General features: G+C 42.9%; 1 protein-coding gene across 1 annotated transcript in view; it reads left to right on the top strand.

Moving 5' to 3' along the window:
• lsp1a (lymphocyte specific protein 1 a) overlaps positions 1-18,233 on the top strand; it is a 46,901-nt gene that overhangs the window by 21,050 nt on the left and 7,618 nt on the right. Inside the window, exons 8-13 of the mRNA XM_085464870.1 lie at positions 2,226-2,269; positions 5,993-6,074; positions 7,402-7,539; positions 16,759-16,854; positions 17,345-17,431; positions 17,864-17,972. Of these exons, the coding sequence (XP_085320996.1) occupies positions 2,226-2,269; positions 5,993-6,074; positions 7,402-7,539; positions 16,759-16,854; positions 17,345-17,431; positions 17,864-17,972 (556 nt within the window). The remainder of the gene's footprint in view (positions 1-2,225; positions 2,270-5,992; positions 6,075-7,401; positions 7,540-16,758; positions 16,855-17,344; positions 17,432-17,863; positions 17,973-18,233) is intronic.

The following is an 18,233-nucleotide window of genomic DNA, read 5'->3' as shown; positions in this document are numbered from 1 at the left end:
TAGTCATCAGGTGTGCCAGAGGGTTACCACCTGGTCTCTAGGCTGATGTGACGGAGGCCTAAACAACATTTCTGATTGAGTAACTTGGTCATAAAACCCTAATGTATCGAAAGCTGGTTGTATTTACTTGTTAATAAATCATATTTGCAAACAAGTCAAGTTCAAACAAAAGTTTTGAGGTGGGTGGACTTCTGTCCTCACAGGCAGAGCTATGTTCCTGAGATGATCATGAATAGCAGTCAGATCCAATATTCAAACAGGCGCTGCAGCACTGAGCATTTAGATCAGTCTGAACCTGAGCTTGTGGTTCACAGTGAATTCACATTCACATTATATATGTGGATATAAAATGGATATATGAGAGAAAAAGCATCAAAGGTTCACTTAAGAACCCACTGGCACAGCCATGAATGCTGTCAGAATTTAATCTTACCTGTTCAGGTCAGCAAGAGCTATCATGTGAGCAGATAAAGAGGAATTTGAAAAAGAAAAGTTTAATTGTCTCGGGTGATCCGTCCTTCCGTCTAGCCCATTACTGTAATGTTGATTTAACAAAATGCAGCCTACTGTTTGACCTGTTGGGTTAAAAAAACAAGTAACTCAGTGACTAATCGCTGTGTGTTATCTTCCCAGCAGATGGGTTCAGTCTCAGCTTGTAAGTTGCATGTGTGTGTACCTCTGTGTGTGTGTGATTGCAAAGCCACTTCAGCCTGACTGCACCAGGAAAAGCATGCGGTGTTGTCCTCGATCTCACTGCCACTCGAAATGTTTCACTGTCTGAGCTTGATGATCTGTGTGAACTGTAAATGCCTATGTGTGTTTTTTCAGCACGTTGCGGTCGTTTATGGAGCCCTCTCAGTCCAGGAAGACATTTCTTTTCTTATTTTAAAAAAAATCTGGTTCATAAAGATTAAGAAACCAAACCATGTTTGAGACTTTGGGGTTCTGTATTTGAATTTTTGATGAGTGGCTCGTCCACGTGCATGACTGTGTGCATGTTGGCATGTCTTTTGCTTCTTCTATTCCTGAATTTATGTGAACATGAACAGATTCAAACGAACCAAATGTCCAAGGACACAGAAAAAAAATGAATCCAAATAGCAAAAGAGACATTTACAACAATGGGTAAAAACTTATGAGATTAAGTGAAATCCTCAGGTTTATTTTCTCAGTTGTGTTAATGGCACCACGTAAGTACAACACTAAGATTAACATCCTGTGTGTTATTTTAAGTTGTTAAATCTGACATTGTGACTTTTCCCCACAGAACTCAAATCTAGCCATGCTTCACATTAGGCAGGCTTCACCTCTACATTAAATATTGTCATTTATGTCCAGTGTTTGATGCATTTTGCTGCATGTTGGAAGCACATTTTATGGCTCTTTACCAGAAGAAATTATGCAGTGTCATTTTTTAATTTAATTTCAAACAACAGGCTTTCACACACACAACACTATAACTATATATAAAACAGTAACAAAAGGTGTGTGTGTGTGTGTGTGTACTTTGATGTTTGACCTCTGAGGTCAGAGATACACTGCTCCTGTCCTAAAAATCGGACCCCTGAGTGCAGATTAAAAAAACAGCAAAATTGTCCAGGTCAGCTGGATGAGCTCTGTCGACAGATGGTACCAGTGCTGGTGTCCATCTAGGGCCAGTTTCATTTACTTAGACTGGGGAAACAAGCATTACCAGTAAGAATGCTGAATAATGCAGGCCCTTTGAGCCTGTACACTAAAGGAAAATCGTCACCTCCCACAGCAGATCTTTTACTCTGTGTGGGCATTTTGATGGAAAAGTTTGGGGATAAATAAAAAGAACATGGACTGAAAATCAATACAGAGTAATGCAGAGAGATGATTTTGCCCTTGAATTCAAGTTTTCTTCAGAGTATAATACATTTTCTCAGTTGTTGCTCTTCATCTTTAACCCAGTGACTCTGTCAATTTTATTGTAGGTGTATGTCCTTAAGGTAATGTAACACTCTATAAATTTATGTTCTAAAAAGCCACATTTTTCCATCATCCTCTGACTCTCTGACGACTCGTGCGGTTTGATGAAGGCCAGCCACCTCAGCGCTGTTTGTCTGGGACTGGGAGGTCCAAGGCCAAACCCAGAGCTGAGCTTTAATTAACACATTCATGAACTGCAGCAGTGACACAGAGAGAAACGTGTTCATCCGAAAGGAAAAACAAAAGGCGTCATACTTCTTCTTCTGTTTCAGATCACAGAGAGAACAGAGTCCCTGAACCGCTCACTGAAGAAAAGGTGAGGATCTTTATCAGTATCCTGATCAGATTTACATATGCATTATTTCACCAAATAGAAATATTAAAACTATTAAAATCTCTTAAATAATTCAACCTAATAAATGGTGTTTGGGCTCATTATCCTGACAGCATGCAGGCAGCCTTTTTTTTAATTTATTTATTTATTTTTTATTAATTTATTTTTTTCCGCCTCCTATAAAACTGTATATAAAGGATGGAAGTAGTGAGTGTGATATAACACTCTGGACTCTGCAATGTCAGTTCTTTGGCTCCTTTTTGTTTGTTTTTTGTGGGTAGAAACAAAAAATGCCACAGTTACACCAATCTACACATTTTAGCCTGTTCACCCAAGGGATTGCACTTTAGGGAAGTTTACATCTGCAATGGTTGCATCTTTATATAATCCTTTGTACCTTAGTTGTTTTTGGCATTCCCAACACACTCTGATTTTCATGCTATCACAGTGCTGCATAGTCAGCAATGTCCTGCTAGAAGCCTGAGACACAGTCTGACAGGTAGACAAAGAGCGCAGCTTGATTTCAAAGTTTCTACTGAGTCAATCAGGTCAACTGAGTGTTATCTGAATGCTACCTTAATGGAAGGATACAAGTCAAAGAACTGTGGCCTTTATGTACAAATGAGCTAATCTTGAGTGTAGCTTCAGTTTGAATGTTGTTCAGAATCTTCCAGATCAAAGAAAAATGCAGAATTTTTTATCCAAGCATCTGAATAGTGGAGGAGCATGTGATATTCAACTTTATCCACAGAGAGTCAAATTCAGATGTTATCAGATAAAATACGTGTCTACATATTTTAACGGAGTTATTTTTTCTGACTAGCTATGCTAAAGCTAAGCAAGTATTTCCACTGATAAACTTGAAGAAGTAGCTAATCCTTTTGACGTAAGTGACCCGCTTCTTTTTTCAGTTTTCTGGCTGCTGGTTAACTCTCCACCGTCTGAACGTAAACCCTGATGAAAAGGGTTGGAGGTGACCTCTCCACCTCTCTCAGTGCATCGCCTTTCCTAAGCTGTGATTTATGGCTCCTCTTAACTCTGTCCAGATGCAGGCGGCTGTGTTTTCTCTCGTGGTTAGTGAGGTATGGTGGCTCCAGGCAGTCTGCAGCAGGATATTATCAGCTCTGAGCAGGAGGAACGTTTCTATGAGGATGCTTTAATTTACAGACAACTGTGTGTTCAGAAGAGGTGTGATGGCATCAGGCAGCTCAACCTTTGACTCCCACAGTGTTAATGCCTGCAGAGTACTCGTGAACTGTAAATTGCTGAAGTTAAAATACATAGTTAATTACATGAAGCAAGAAACTTACAGGCTGGGCAGAGGTGGTACAGAAAATGAGAGGTGTAACTGTGAGTGTGTGGGTGCTCATTTGAATTTAGTCTGCGATTAAAGCAATTGGAGGAGTTGAAAGGTCTTCCACACCCTCTCATTCATACAAAGAAGTAAAATGATGGATTTTGACCAGTTTACAGAGCAGCTGGACTTAAACGGTTGTGGCAGCAAAGAATGGGAGTCCCGATGAAATAAGAGCACATCATCTGCATAAAGGAGAATATTATGTTTGGTATTAGAAGTTTACTATCTTTATGATTGCACATAGCAGTTTTATGAATAGTGCATAGAGAAATGGAGAGAGAGGACATCCTTGCCTGGCACCAATTATGAAGAGTGAAGTTTTGTGAATTTAACCCATTTTACGTGAGAATACGCGCTTCTTTTGTGGTTCGGACTCCTTCTGACATTTCTTTGGAGGTGGAGGAACACCAAAGTAATTGCTTAAAGGAGCTTGCTTCTTCAACATCTTTAAGAGTTCTAAACAAATGTCTGTCCTCCTCCAGAAAATCTTATGGACACAAACGCGCATTGCAACTTCTTATCTGGTGCGCGTCTTTTATTTTGACAGCGAATGCGCATATGCGGACCACTTATGTGCAGCCCTGCTCATATCCAACCGTGCTGATAAGTGTCTGCCTTTAATGAAACATGTCTGGTCTGGATGGATGAATGCCAGAGGGGCTTTTTCTAAGCAGGAGCTTTGCTCATGTGTGATGACTGCAGTATTGTCAGGAGGGAGGATTCCTGGAGGTAGCCATACATTTTTTTGATCATCCTCATAAATTAAGTCTGGTACATCTTGTGTCATGGCCAGAGGTGTATAAGTTCATAAAAACCTCTGTAAAGGATTTGTACTTATTTATTACTACGTTTGTGTAGTGGTTTTAGTGCTACGGACATGTGGTTTACTACATAGCTGAAAGTTTGAATTTAACATCTAGACTTATTGACAGGTAGAAACTTTCCCTCCTTAAAATTTATTGCAGAAGTTAAAACTAAGTGACGGCTTCCAGCTATGACAACCTCAGCAGCAGCCTCTGATGTTTGCTCAGCTGCATGACATCATCAGGTCAAACCTCCTTTTAAAAGCGGGTGTTGCCCCATGATGGCGCCTCAGACATGTCAAAGTCAAAGATTCAGATGATAAATTAGTTTTTCCCTCCTGCCATGAAAGAATAATGTCAGAGCTCTTATCTGAAGCCGGGGAAAGCCAAAAAATAGGGAGGAGGATCTGCTGGATCTGCAAAGACCACAAGACAAAAACATTTCAGACAGACTTTAATTTATTCAACCGCAAATCCAGCTTTGACTCAGTTTCTGGAGCCAACGTGAGTTGGTCTGACCCAACGTTTTTGATCTTGATTATAGTGTGAACATGGAAAACTGGGAAGTTGTAAAAATGTAGACACAGACAGACACAAACTTTATTTTGCAAATGCCTCGGAGGTTCTAAAATCATCAGGTGAACCATGAGGCCAAACCTGAGAGCCACACGTTTTGAACTGACAATATAAAGCAATCAAATTTTAAGGTTTAAATATAAAGGTCATATTTCAGCTTAATGAAATCCTGCTGCCATACATTCTCAGACTGGACTAGAGCTGTCACAATAATAGATTTTCACAGACCATAACTTTGGTTTAAGTGTGCGTTGTCTTTTTTGGCCAATTTATTCAAATCAACGTACAAGTGTGTGCGCTGAGAGAGTAGCCTACAGGAAGAGTTGTCACGTTTTTTTATTTTATTTATTTATTTATTTTTTTTTTTTAAAAAAAAAATCATATTAACTGCATTATTGACACCCCCAATATCCCATTTTTCAATATATTGATTATATTGATGCCCGGGAGCGCTTTGATCTAAACATACATAAAAAATTAGCACCACCAAGTGTTAGGACGTGGTCCGAGTCCGGAAACAATGGCATGGCGACTCCGGAATGGGAAGGAGTTTCTGCCCTTCCTAATCAAATAAAAGAGTTCAAGTTTTTCAGGGACTTGTTCACAATTGAGGAAACTCCTCCTAGGTAAGATCTGTTCAAATGAGAGATCTGGAGACCTCCAGTTAAACCCGCAGATTATATCTCTCCTATTGCTTGGGAAAATCTTGGTGTGGCCCAGACGAGCTGGAAGAGTTGGCCATGGAGACTGTGCCCCCCTGTGACCCGGATAATCAGCAGCAGACGATACATGAATGACAGGATCATAAAAATAAAGTTTAGAGTTGAAACATTTTAATTAGTTTACGGTAGTAATGCTCTCTAACATAGAAAATGTTTATTTTAAATTTAAGGGAGCAATCTATTAAAATTAATGTGACGCAGACTCCGTGTCTCTGGTTTTAATTTCCTGCTGCTTTGTGTGACTCAGTAACAGCTTCAAGAAGACGCAGCCTCTCCTCCTGACATCCAAGATCGACGACAAGCTGGAGCAGTACGCCCACGCTGTGGAGGTCAACACACACACACACACACACACACACACACACACACACACACACACACACACACACACACACACACACACACACACACACACACACGTCCGTGACTCTACTTGTAACCTCAAATAATTTCTCAGCTCTCCAGGTCCATCCCTCACTGTCACCAGCCGCTCCTCAAACAGCTTAATGATACCAGTATTCACTGGCAGGTCGCTTAGCATTAATATTTTATTGATTTTCAAGGTTTACCGTCTTTTTTCACTTGCTTGTTAAGACCCCACAGACTCTCCTCGTGTTCACATGAAACCTCCACTCATGTTTCTGGGAGACATGACGTAACCATATTCAGTCATGACTTGTACAAAGACGCATGCAGACAGAGGGAGCATTGATGAAGCTAATGAATGTTTTCATCAGCCCCCGAACCACAACCCCCCCTCCTGCCCACAGATATCTATCACAGCCTGTTGGTCTCATTCATATCTGCCTCGCTGCAGTGTTCATTACAGGCACGGCCTCACAACAGACTGACAATTATCCTTTCTGTTGGTTAAGCGTGAGGATGGCACAAAAATAAAAAGTCATTGAGATAATTTCGGTACAATATGCGGAAAGCATTGACTCGTCAGGATAATGTTTGTGCACTAGTTGCTTCCTTCCTCTGATTTGAATTTTCTGCAAACCCTCGGGTGTTTTCCGCAGCGAGAAGCGCATGATGGTTGCTCTGCTGCAGGTTTGAAACTTTGCACTCACATTGTTTGGACTCAGCTGGGGGCAGCAGCAGCTGCTCTGACCCTTTTTGTGCAGCGGCCACAAACCTCGGCAGCACCTGGGCGATTACATCACCCGCACATATTTTCAATTGTGCGTGTAAAACGGATGCATGACAGGAAAACGTGGTGATCCCAGCTTTTTATTTTTATCTTTCCATTCCTCGTTTTCCTTTTCACCTCAGGTGGTTCCCATGCTGATTTATAGACTGCAGCACAAGAACAGGTTTAACAAAAGAACATAAATTAAAGGTTTGCAGGAGAGAGAATATTCTCACCATAAATCTTTTAGATTGAGATTACACCTGTGATTCACATAAATCTGCCTAAACTATGTCATTTATATAAACCACAATTTGAATGCGGTTAGATGTATATTGCAAAGAAACATAGCATTCCAGCTTATTCTAGCAAACGTTTTTAACAAATACACCCTCGCTGAAATAAATTCTAAGGTTTTAAATATCAGGACATGATAATAAGATAAGATGTCAATAAGATGATGTTCATCTTTCAGCCTTGGATGCTGCCACTTGTTGCTAACTGTGAGGTTTGTCTTTGTGCAGAACTCTCAGGAGGCTCGGGCAGTGAAGGCATCACTGAATGACCTGCCCCAATCACCTGAGGTTGTCGCTTCCAAGAAGAACCTGTTTGAGGCTGGAGAGGCCTGGAGCCAGAGTCCCAGCAAGGGAGCCACCTGCAAGGTGAGAGGAAACAATCTAACGGGGTACCTTTAGATTTCTGCTTTGTTTTACATTCATGTAAATGCATGTAAAGCTATGATCTGTGGTATGTAGTTAAAGCAGAGCCAGTTTGACCTAAAAGGAACTTCTCTTGGTCATTTTAATAGGTAATCACAAGCTTTTTAGGGGGTTTAAGGATGACCATAAAGTTGCTAGCATCACATTAAAACACTGCACTTTAGAACCAAATCCCTTTTGCTTCACCCGATCATGCTGTTTTTCTGCATGTGCTTGTGGAGGATTATTGAAATTTTTACCCATTTAAAGCCTCTTTGATCGTCATGTTTGTCTGACCTAACAGCTAAAACCTCACGTGTTTATTTAAAGTCTGGCAAACAGATCCATCCTCACCTGTTTCATATGTTTTGTTTTACGGGAATTCTTTGATGTGAACGGTCAAACAGGCGCTTGTTAGTGAAACAGAGAGCGGTTATTATGGGCTAAAAATAATTTGTCCAAGCTTTGATTTTTCTCAGCAGGTCATGAAGAGAAAAGCGAAGAACCAAATTAAGGGAGATATATTTATTTATCAAACACATATTATGGATATTACAAAGGAGTTTTCATCGAATTTATTCTGCAGGTCCAGCACTGACTGCAATTTAATTACACCAATTAAACATTTTATATCTTAAAAAGAAGCAAAATTACTGCTAAAGTGAATTGAATTGTCATTTTTAATTTTTTATACTATATTTTTAATATGTATAATAATCACATTTAATTTTATCCACCCAAGGAAATTAAAAAAAAATATTTTTTACTTTAATTTTATATTTAAAAAGTCTAATACATTAACAATTTCATAAATGAAAGAAAATTAATGTATTTTTAAAGATACATTACATAAAAAATGTAATCTATTAAAAATAATACTTTAAAAAATGTAAACAGGCCATAATTTAAAACTTTTGTATTTTACTTAATTTTTCATCTATCTTTTCTTCATATTTTCTTATCATCATCATTATTATTTAAATATATTGCTGTATTGAAGGTTTATTATGCCTCTCCCTTTGAGGCATGTTTTGCCTCTGTAACCCACATAAAAATAAAAAGAACTGCGTCTATAACTAAATTGGAATCTTAAATTCCAACCGGAGCGTGTCCGTGAAGGCATCGTGCGTCATGACGCACGCCACGCCGCGAGGCTGTACATGCCTGTTGTGACCAATCACATTCGCGAGGCACCGATATACGCCTTCCGGGTTGTCGTCTCGAAAAGACGCGGGGGAGAGGCGTTAGCGGATGGAAGCAACAGTATTTTGATACCGCCGTGGGTAGATGCGTGGGGCTCGTATGTGACATCGCACGTAGTGAATGTGCAGGCTAGTGGTGCCCTGGAGAGACCACAGCGACACCACTACTTTGGATGGCGAGCTAGGCCCAACGAGCCAGAACCCCAGCTACAACTTCCTGCGGTCTGGTAGGAGGCTGCTGCGGCCTACACTCTCCCCTCTTGGTTTAGTCCCCTAAATCTCATTTCTGAGATTTCAGCTTTGGAATCTTAGTGCTGATCATCCTACTTCAAATTTCAACCTGTCTAGACTGTCATACGCGTTGGACTTATATCACTCATGAAATAAACTTTATGGACATTGTTGCCAGAGGTTGGACGAGGTTCCTGCACTGCCGTGCAGCGGATATTTTACAAGCTTGAATTGTTTTATTTTTTCCTTGTCTGCAGATTTTGTAAATATTGGTGTTTGGTAGTTGCACTTTGTTTTCACTATAAATAACATTTGTAATCACAATATTTGTGGTTGTACGTTTATTGTACTTCACTCACCTCCTAGAGCCGAATCTGATATCTTCTGAATTAGCCCAACTATTCATAACCAACTTAAATTATTTTAGCTTATGTACTTGCTACATAAGACAAATTAGTGGCGAGCCAGCCAGGAGGTTGTGTCAAGTATAATATTGTTGTGTACATTCAGTCTCACTATCTCACCATATTACTATGAACATGGACTTGTTGGAGTCATTAGGTGTTAAAATACCACACGCGGTGTTGGTCAGTGGCGTCCCCGCATATGAGGTTGAGGAGGTTGAAGATTTTCTTCTCCAGTATGGTGCTATTGAACGCTCCGTGCCAATAAACTCACCCGGCTCTGAGTTTAATAATATGCTCGTTGTTGAGTTTAAAACGGGGTCTGCTTTTGATTTATTGGGTCCGATTCTGCCGTATACATTTAAGCCCTTAAATAATGAATATCATATAAAAAGCTTGTCTAAAATCTATGCGTCTACTGTCGGGTGCACAAAGACTAAGACTTATTTAGCTGACTTAAAACAAGTAGCAAAACTGTCTGGTCAGGATTTTGCTGAAGTTCTCCAAGAACTAATGACCCAAATAAATGGAGCTGTTTCAGAACTGCGCCCAGGAAAACCAGAAGGGCTCAAGCAGGAATGCACTGCCGCACCTGAACACAAAATGGCTGCCACTCCGGCTCAACAAACCCACAACACGGCTATTCCTGTCACTTCTTCAGCTGCCCTACATCCTACAACAACAGAAGGACATTCTATCAGTATGTCTGCGGCTGAGTTGAATCCACCTGAAGTACAGAGGTATGTTGTGGAGCATATAGTAAAGAGCGAAGATGTAAACATACGCTCATCCCATAAGCTGCGCATGTTTTCTGGGAGACTACCACACCCACAGCATGAGGTGGACTATGATACATGGCGCTCTGGAGTGGATCTCATCTTAAAGGATCCAGCCATTTCAGAACTGCGAAGATCCAGACACATCCTTGATAGTCTTTTACCACCTGCAGCGGACATAATCAAGCACCTTAACCCCGACCTGCCAGCAGAGACTTATATTCAACATCTTGATTCTGCTTATGGAATTGTACAGGACGGGGAAGAACTTTATGCGAAGTTCATGGACACGCTGCAGAACTCGGGTGAGAAGCCATCCGGCTACTTACAGCGACTTCAGGTGGCCCTGAGTTTAGCTGTTAAGCGGGGAGGGGTCAAGCAGGGTGAAGTGAACAGGCACCTGCTCAGCCAATTCTGTAGGGGATGTTGGGATAGTAACCTTATCTCTGAGCTCCAGCTGAAGCAGAGAAAATCTAACCCACCTTCTTTTGCAGAACTGTTACTCCTATTAAGAACTGAAGAAGACAGAGAAGCTAGCAAAACTCTGAGGATGAAGCAACATTTGGGAACACCAAGACACAGAGTTGCAGCTCAAGCTCAGTTCGCAGTAGAAGAAGAAAAGGGGGTCTGTGCTGCGTTGTCCACTCTCACCCAGCAGATGGCGGAGATACAAAAGCAACTTGCCGCCTTAACTGCCTCCCAGTCTCACCAGTCCTGTACTCCTGTTCCAAAGCAGCACCCGAAGCAAAGAACGGATACACAGGGGAATATATCATCTAACCCCAAGCCTGGGTTCTGTTTCAGGTGTGGGGAAGATGGACACATTAGACCACAGTGTGAGAACAGACCCAATCCCGCATTGGTCAATGCAAAACGCAAACAGTTCAGTGAAAAGAAACCAAAATGGCAGAAGCGGAATTCATCAACTGGACATTTAAACTAGATACAGTTCCTGTAATGGGACGTACAGGAACTGTGCAGGACCCACATTGTCCCGCAAAGGAGGAAAGGAACAAGGAGGAAATTGTTCACTGTGTAGACCTACACACTTGTCCGAAGGCAACTACAATGTTACCTCATGGGTTAGTTGGGTCAAGATGCACAACAGAGGTGACCCTAGCAGGCCATCCACAGAAATGCCTGCTTGATACAGGATCACAGGTTACTACAATACCTGTATCCTTTTACAACAATCATCTTCATGACCAACAAATTCAACCACTCCATGATCTTCTCCAGGTGGAAGGTGCTGCGGGTCAAACCATTCCATATCTTGGATACATTGAGGTTTCCGTCAAGTTCCCCAGAGATTTTGTTGGTGAAGAATATGAAGTAACAACATTGGCTCTAGTTGTTCCGGACGTACACCCTGACGTCCCCGCTACTGTGCTAATTGGGATGAACACCCTGGAACCCCTGTATGAACAGCATCTTAACCAGCATCCGAGCTATCAGCCTAGCACTCATGGGTACAGAGCGGTGTTGAAAACACTACAGCTGTCACACAAGCAGAAGGAGAATGGCAGCATTGGGAATGTGAGGCTACTAAGCAAAGCTCCAGTGCGTGTTCCGGCCGGCCGCACTATTGTCATCCAGGGCTCTGCCAAAGTTTCCACCCCGTTGTTTAGCCAGAGTGTTCTCCTACAGCATCCTGCTTCCACCTTACCTGGGGGGTTGTGTGTCAGCAGTTGTCTCATCAACTTCCCAGCTCTTTCTCCATACAAGGTTCCTGTGGTTATTACAAATGAGTCGGAGCAAGATACCTTCATTCCACCTCACAGTGTCATTGCGGATTTGGAAACCTACCACTGCATCTTGTCTGAACATCGTGTGACCCATCTTCCAGTCAGGAACACTACCACCAGCCTGAACTTTGATTTTGGTGATTCTCCACTGTCACCTGAATGGAGGACGCGAGTCATAGGCAAGCTGAATGACATCTCGGAGGTCTTTTCGCATCATGACTTGGATTTTGGATGTACATCAGCTGTCAAACATCATATTCCACTCCATGACAATACACCATTCAAGCAACGTGCCCGGCCAATCCATCCACAAGATTTCGAAGCTGTCCGCCGTCACCTGCGTGAGCTCCTGGAAGCCGGCATTATAAGGGAATCATCGTCTCCTTTTGCTTCGCCTATCGTGGTGGTCAGGAAGAAGAACGGTGAGGTCCGGCTGTGCATAGACTACCGGAAACTAAACCTTCAAACCATCAAGGATGCATACCCCTTACCTAATTTGGAGGAATCCTTTTCAGCACTCACTGGTTCTAAGTGGTTTTCAGTGCTCGACCTGAAGTCCGGTTACTACCAGATCCAGATGGAGGAGGAAGACAAGGCAAAGACTGCTTTTGTGACTCCTCTTGGGTTCTGGGAGTTTAACCAAATGCCTCAAGGTGTTACCAACGCCCCAAGCACCTTTCAGCGCTTGATGGAGCGATGCATGGGGGACCTTCACCTAAAGGAAGTGCTCGTTTTCCTGGATGACTTAATCATCTATTCGGACACTCTTGAGGAACATGAACGAAGGCTGCTGAGAGTCCTGAACCGGTTGAAGGAATATGGGCTGAAACTGGCACCGGAGAAATGTCGATTCTTCCAAAAGTCTGTAAAGTACTTGGGTCATATTGTCTCTGAGGAAGGAGTTCAAACAGATCCTGAGAAGATAGAGACCATCAAGACATGGCCGGTTCCCCAGACTCTGAAACAATTAAGATCTTTTCTGGGTTTCGCTGGTTATTACCGCCGGTTTATAAAAGACTATTCCGTCATTGCCAAACCTCTCAATGACCTGACTCGTGGATATTCTCCAGTTCAAAGATCAAAGACCCTGAAAGCTCACAAGATACCCACCTACAGGCCAAACCAACCCTTCGGGGAGAGGTGGGATACCAAATGTCAAGTTGCATTTGAAACCTTGATTGAGAAGCTTACAACTGCTCCGGTTCTTGGGTTTGCAGACCCGTCTCGTTCATACATTCTGCACACCGATGCGAGTGTGACCGGACTTGGAGCAGTGTTGTATCAAGAGCAAGAGGAGAAACTCCGGGTCATAGCTTATGCTAGCCGCGGATTGTCGCAGAGTGAGAGCCGTTATGCAGCCCACAAGCTGGAATTCCTCGCCCTTAAGTGGAGTGTGACCGAGAAATTCCAAGATTACCTGTACGGGGCAGATTTTACAGTGGTGACGGACAGTAATCCACTGACCTACGTTTTGACAACAGCTAAACTGGACGCTACTGGACACCGTTGGTTGGCTGCATTGTCAACGTACTCCTTTAAACTTCTGTACAGAGCTGGCAAACAGAATTGTGACGCTGATGCGCTTTCGCGGCGACCTTACTCCTGCTCCAGTGATGAAGTTTCTAATGACCATGAACTCATTCGTCAGTTCATTTCTCAACACACAGCTGATTCTGATGTCCTTCCAGAAGAGACTGTGAGAGCAATCTGCCAAAGTCATTTGGTCAGAGCCACACGGCCGGGTGACTGCGGTGAGGTTGGCTTCACACTTGTCGAGTCTTTGTCAGTTCAAATGGATACCATCCCTGACAGTTACTGTTCCGAGGACTGTCATCAGCTGCCTGTCGTTTCTACTCTTAACATCAAAGAGAAACAACACTCAGATCCCTGCATTCGAGAGCTTATTCACCAGCTTGAGACGGGGAACAGGGTTCCACCAACAGCTAGAGCTGAGCTCCCTGAACTTCCGTTCCTGCTCAGAGAATGGTCCAGGTTGGAGCTGGTGGATGGAGTCCTGTACAGGAGGAGACGGGACAATGGAGACCTTTTATATCAGCTTGTCCTTCCAGAGGAGTTGCGGCCATCAGTCCTGAAAAGCCTCCATGAGGATATGGGCCATATGGGGATTGAACGTACACTTGACCTTGTCCGTACGAGATTCTACTGGCCTAAAATGGCAAAGGATGTGGAGCAGAAGATTAAGACTTGTGGCCGCTGTGTGCGCCGAAAAGCCCTGCCGGAAAAAGCTGCTCCACTTGTCAGCATAAAAACATCTCGACCCCTTGAGCTTTTGTGTATGGATTTTCTTGCTCTTGAGCCTGACACTAGTGGCACTCGTGATATCTTAGTCCTGACTGACCATTTCACTAAATTCGCTGTTGCCATTCCAACACCCAATCAAAAGGCAAGAACTGTGGCGAAGTGTTTATGGGAGAATTATATCATTTATTATGGCATTCCTGAGCGAATTCATACCGACCAAGGGCAAGATTTTGAGTCAAGACTAGTAAAAGAATTGTGTGAGTTTGCAGGCATTCAGAAGAGCCGTACAACCCCTTACCATCCGAGGGGAAATCCAGTGGAGCGATTTAACAGGACGTTGCTGGCAATGTTGGGGACCTTGGAGACAAAACAAAAAACAAGGTGGAAAGAGCATGTGAAACCGCTGGTTCACGCCTATAATTGTACCAGGAACGAGGTTACAGGGTTTACTCCTTACGAACTCATGTTCGGTAGAACACCTCGTCTACCTGTGGACCTGGCGTTCAATCTGCCACTGCGGGAATCCCAGCAAAAGAGTCACTCACAGTACATTAAGTCACTCAAATCGAGATTGGAGGAAAGTTTCAGTATTGCCTCCAGTAACGCTACAAAGGCTGCCGACCGAAATAAGAAACGCTTTGACAATCGTGTGATACCATCAGCATTGGAACCAGGTGATCGTGTGCTTGTGAGGAATGTCCGCCTTCGAGGGAAGCATAAACTTTCAGATAAATGGGAGGAAGAAGTTTATGTGGTTGTCCATCGGGCTGGGGACCTCCCGGTCTACAAGGTAAAACCTGAGAACAGCGATGGACCTATGCGGACCCTTCACCGCGACCTCCTCCTTCCATGCGGCCTCCTCACGAGCAGTGAGGTTAACTTGGAATCACCAGAGCAATCGCTTCTGCACAGGCCAAGAACTCGGCAGCGGAACCCGGATTTAAATTCCCTCACAGAACCTCTGGTTGAGGATGAGGACACAGGAAGCTTGGTTTCATTGTATGTTAATCCTCCAACGTTGCACTTCACTGTGGAAAAACAGAATCAATTTCCAGATTCATCTGACAGTGGGAGCCTAGGACCACTGATTTTGGATCCTTCAGTTGAAGTGGAAGTGCAAGAGGAACCAGCCTCTGTGTCCAGTGTTCTTCCTCCAGCAGTGGAGTCTGGTGGTGGGCAATCTGACTCTGATGTGGAAGACATTTTGCTTGAACTTATTGAAAGTCACCCTGAAGATAGAAATAGCTTACCTGAAAACTTACCTGGAAGTGGAGACATACTTGTCAACATTCCTGTCGTTGCTGTTGAAGATTCTCCTGAAGAGTCTAGTGTTATTGAACAGGACACCGACATAGGTGACGGGCTAAGACGTTCACAACGACAAAGAGCACCACCTGATCGACTTCACTATTTCACTCGTGGTAATCCTCTGGTTTCCGTTGTCCAAACGATGTTGCATAGTCTTTCCGATGCATTGGGCCATAATGCTAGCCGTCCTTCGTCTGTTCACGTTGTCTAGCGTTTAACATGCGACGGGGCGTGCATGGTTAAGGCGGGGAGGATGTAACCCACATAAAAATAAAAAGAACTGCGTCTATAACTAAATTGGAATCTTAAATTCCAACCGGAGCGTGTCCGTGAAGGCATCGTGCGTCATGACGCACGCCACGCCGCGAGGCTGTACATGCCTGTTGTGACCAATCACATTCGCGAGGCACCGATATATGCCTTCCGGGTTGTCGTCTCGAAAAGACGCGGGGGAGAGGCGTTAGCGGATGGAAGCAACAGTATTTTGATACCGCCGTGGGTAGATGCGTGGGGCTCGTATGTGACATCGCACGTAGTGAATGTGCAGGCTAGTGGTGCCCTGGAGAGACCACAGCGACACCACTACTTTGGATGGCGAGCTAGGCCCAACGAGCCAGAACCCCAGCTACAACTTCCTGCGGTCTGGTAGGAGGCTGCTGCGGCCTACACTCTCCCCTCTTGGTTTAGTCCCCTAAATCTCATTTCTGAGATTTCAGCTTTGGAATCTTAGTGCTGATCATCCTACTTCAAATTTCAACCTGTCTAGACTGTCATACGCGTTGGACTTATATCACTCATGAAATAAACTTTATGGACATTGTTGCCAGAGGTTGGACGAGGTTCCTGCACTGCCGTGCAGCGGATATTTTACAAGCTTGAATTGTTTTATTTTTTCCTTGTCTGCAGATTTTGTAAATATTGGTGTTTGGTAGTTGCACTTTGTTTTCACTATAAATAACATTTGTAATCACAATATTTGTGGTTGTACGTTTATTGTACTTCACTCACCTCCTAGAGCCGAATCTGATATCTTCTGAATTAGCCCAACTATTCATAACCAACTTAAATTATTTTAGCTTATGTACTTGCTACACCTCCACAGAGCAGGACGCTGTTATCCAGCTAAATGAACCTAGTTTGCTTTAATGAAAGTGCGGAACAACTGAATAAACAAAGTTAAATACTCAACTAAACATCTGAGTTTAGCTGAAGATGAAAGTGAAACGTTTCATCCTGTTTGTGCTTCATCAATCAGGACACTGAGGGTCTGAAGGTGGGCGTGGCCAATCTGATCAATCAGTGGGTGAAAGGCCCCTCAGACGGCAGCAGACAGCTGAGCAGCAGACCCGCTGTAAGTCACATTCACTCTAACAAGAGTGGTTTCAGATGTTAATGATGCTTCTGCAGTTTTGTTTGGCATTCACAGGCAGCGTGATTGTCCTTTAAGCTGTTTTTTATGTATTCAAAGGAAATCTGTGTGTGTGTGCGGTTTTAAGGAAAAGAGCAGCTGCACTAAACTCGCCTCTCCTGTGTAATAGCTGAGCTCACAGTGATGCGTTCAGGTGCAGTTTGCGATGTGAGGTTTCCCTCTAGTGGCAACGTCAGAGATAACTCTATATAACAGGATTTCTCCATTTCCTTTATCCTAAAAATGTAAAATAAATCAGGAAATTACATAAACAATTCAATATTTAGAAACGACTAAGAAAAAAAGCAATAAAAGTATGTCTTTTCCTTTTTTATGTAAGTGGAATGCAAATCAAGAACAGCTAGATTTATTCAGTCTATGCACCAGATTTCATGGAAGACTCCTGAGCCATGTTTTTTAAAAAACAAAACAGGATCTGAGACCCGGAGATGTGATGCAGAAGAAGAACATGTGGGAGGTCATCGGAGACTCGTCGGGGAGGCCCGGACAAAACATGAAGGTATAAACATAGAATACAAGCACAGAAGAGTCTTAAATGTAAAGTAAAGCTCAATTAAGAATAATTTCTTTGCATTTACCTCGCTTCTTTTGTTATTGTGTACATCAGAAGTGTTCATTGTCTGGTCTATATAACACTGGAAAAGGATATTTAATTTAAAAAAGTCCCTTTCACAACTTCACGGTACAGTTATCTGATGCCTGAGTTAGTCAGTTTTCTCATTTTAGAGAAACTGGCACATCATTCCTCATCTAGTGTGCTTTTTATAAGGGAAGAACACTTCAGAGGCCTCCACCACTCTCACCTGGTGGAGGAATCATTTTTTAAAAATGTCATCAGTGATGGTGATATGAAAATCTTGACCTGGATTTTCATCTTCAGATTTCTAATCTGTAAAAAATATTCAAAATGAGCTCTTGCTTATCTCCTCAGAGCTCAGCGGCTAATAAAAAGTACAAATTTGTCGTCACTGGACACGGCAAATATGAGAAGATTCCTGTGGACGACGAGAACGAAGGGACGTTCACCAATGGAAAGTCGGGTAAGATCACAGACAAGGAAGTAAAAGACTAAGAGCTAACTGTCTCTTAAACTGTGTACCACCGTTCCTACAGATATGATGACACAAAGTCCTCTGAGTAGCAAGATGGTAAGCACTCTGTTCTTACTCTCAGTGGTCACCATCTTGACTACAGAGCACAAAGGGAGCCTGTTTTCAGATTGGATTGCTTGGTTCAGTGACTTTCATTAGAGAATTTGCTGGCAGAACAAAATTAGTAGCATTTTTGTATTTAATATATGT

The sequence above is a fragment of the Copadichromis virginalis genome, linkage group LG7 (genome assembly GCF_057382275.1).
Source record: "Copadichromis virginalis isolate Kocher_CV1m ecotype Utaka linkage group LG7, C_Virginalis_male_GT1.1, whole genome shotgun sequence".
NCBI classification, from domain to species: domain Eukaryota; kingdom Metazoa; phylum Chordata; class Actinopteri; order Cichliformes; family Cichlidae; genus Copadichromis; species Copadichromis virginalis.
This window is presented reverse-complemented; position numbering and strand designations above follow the sequence as displayed.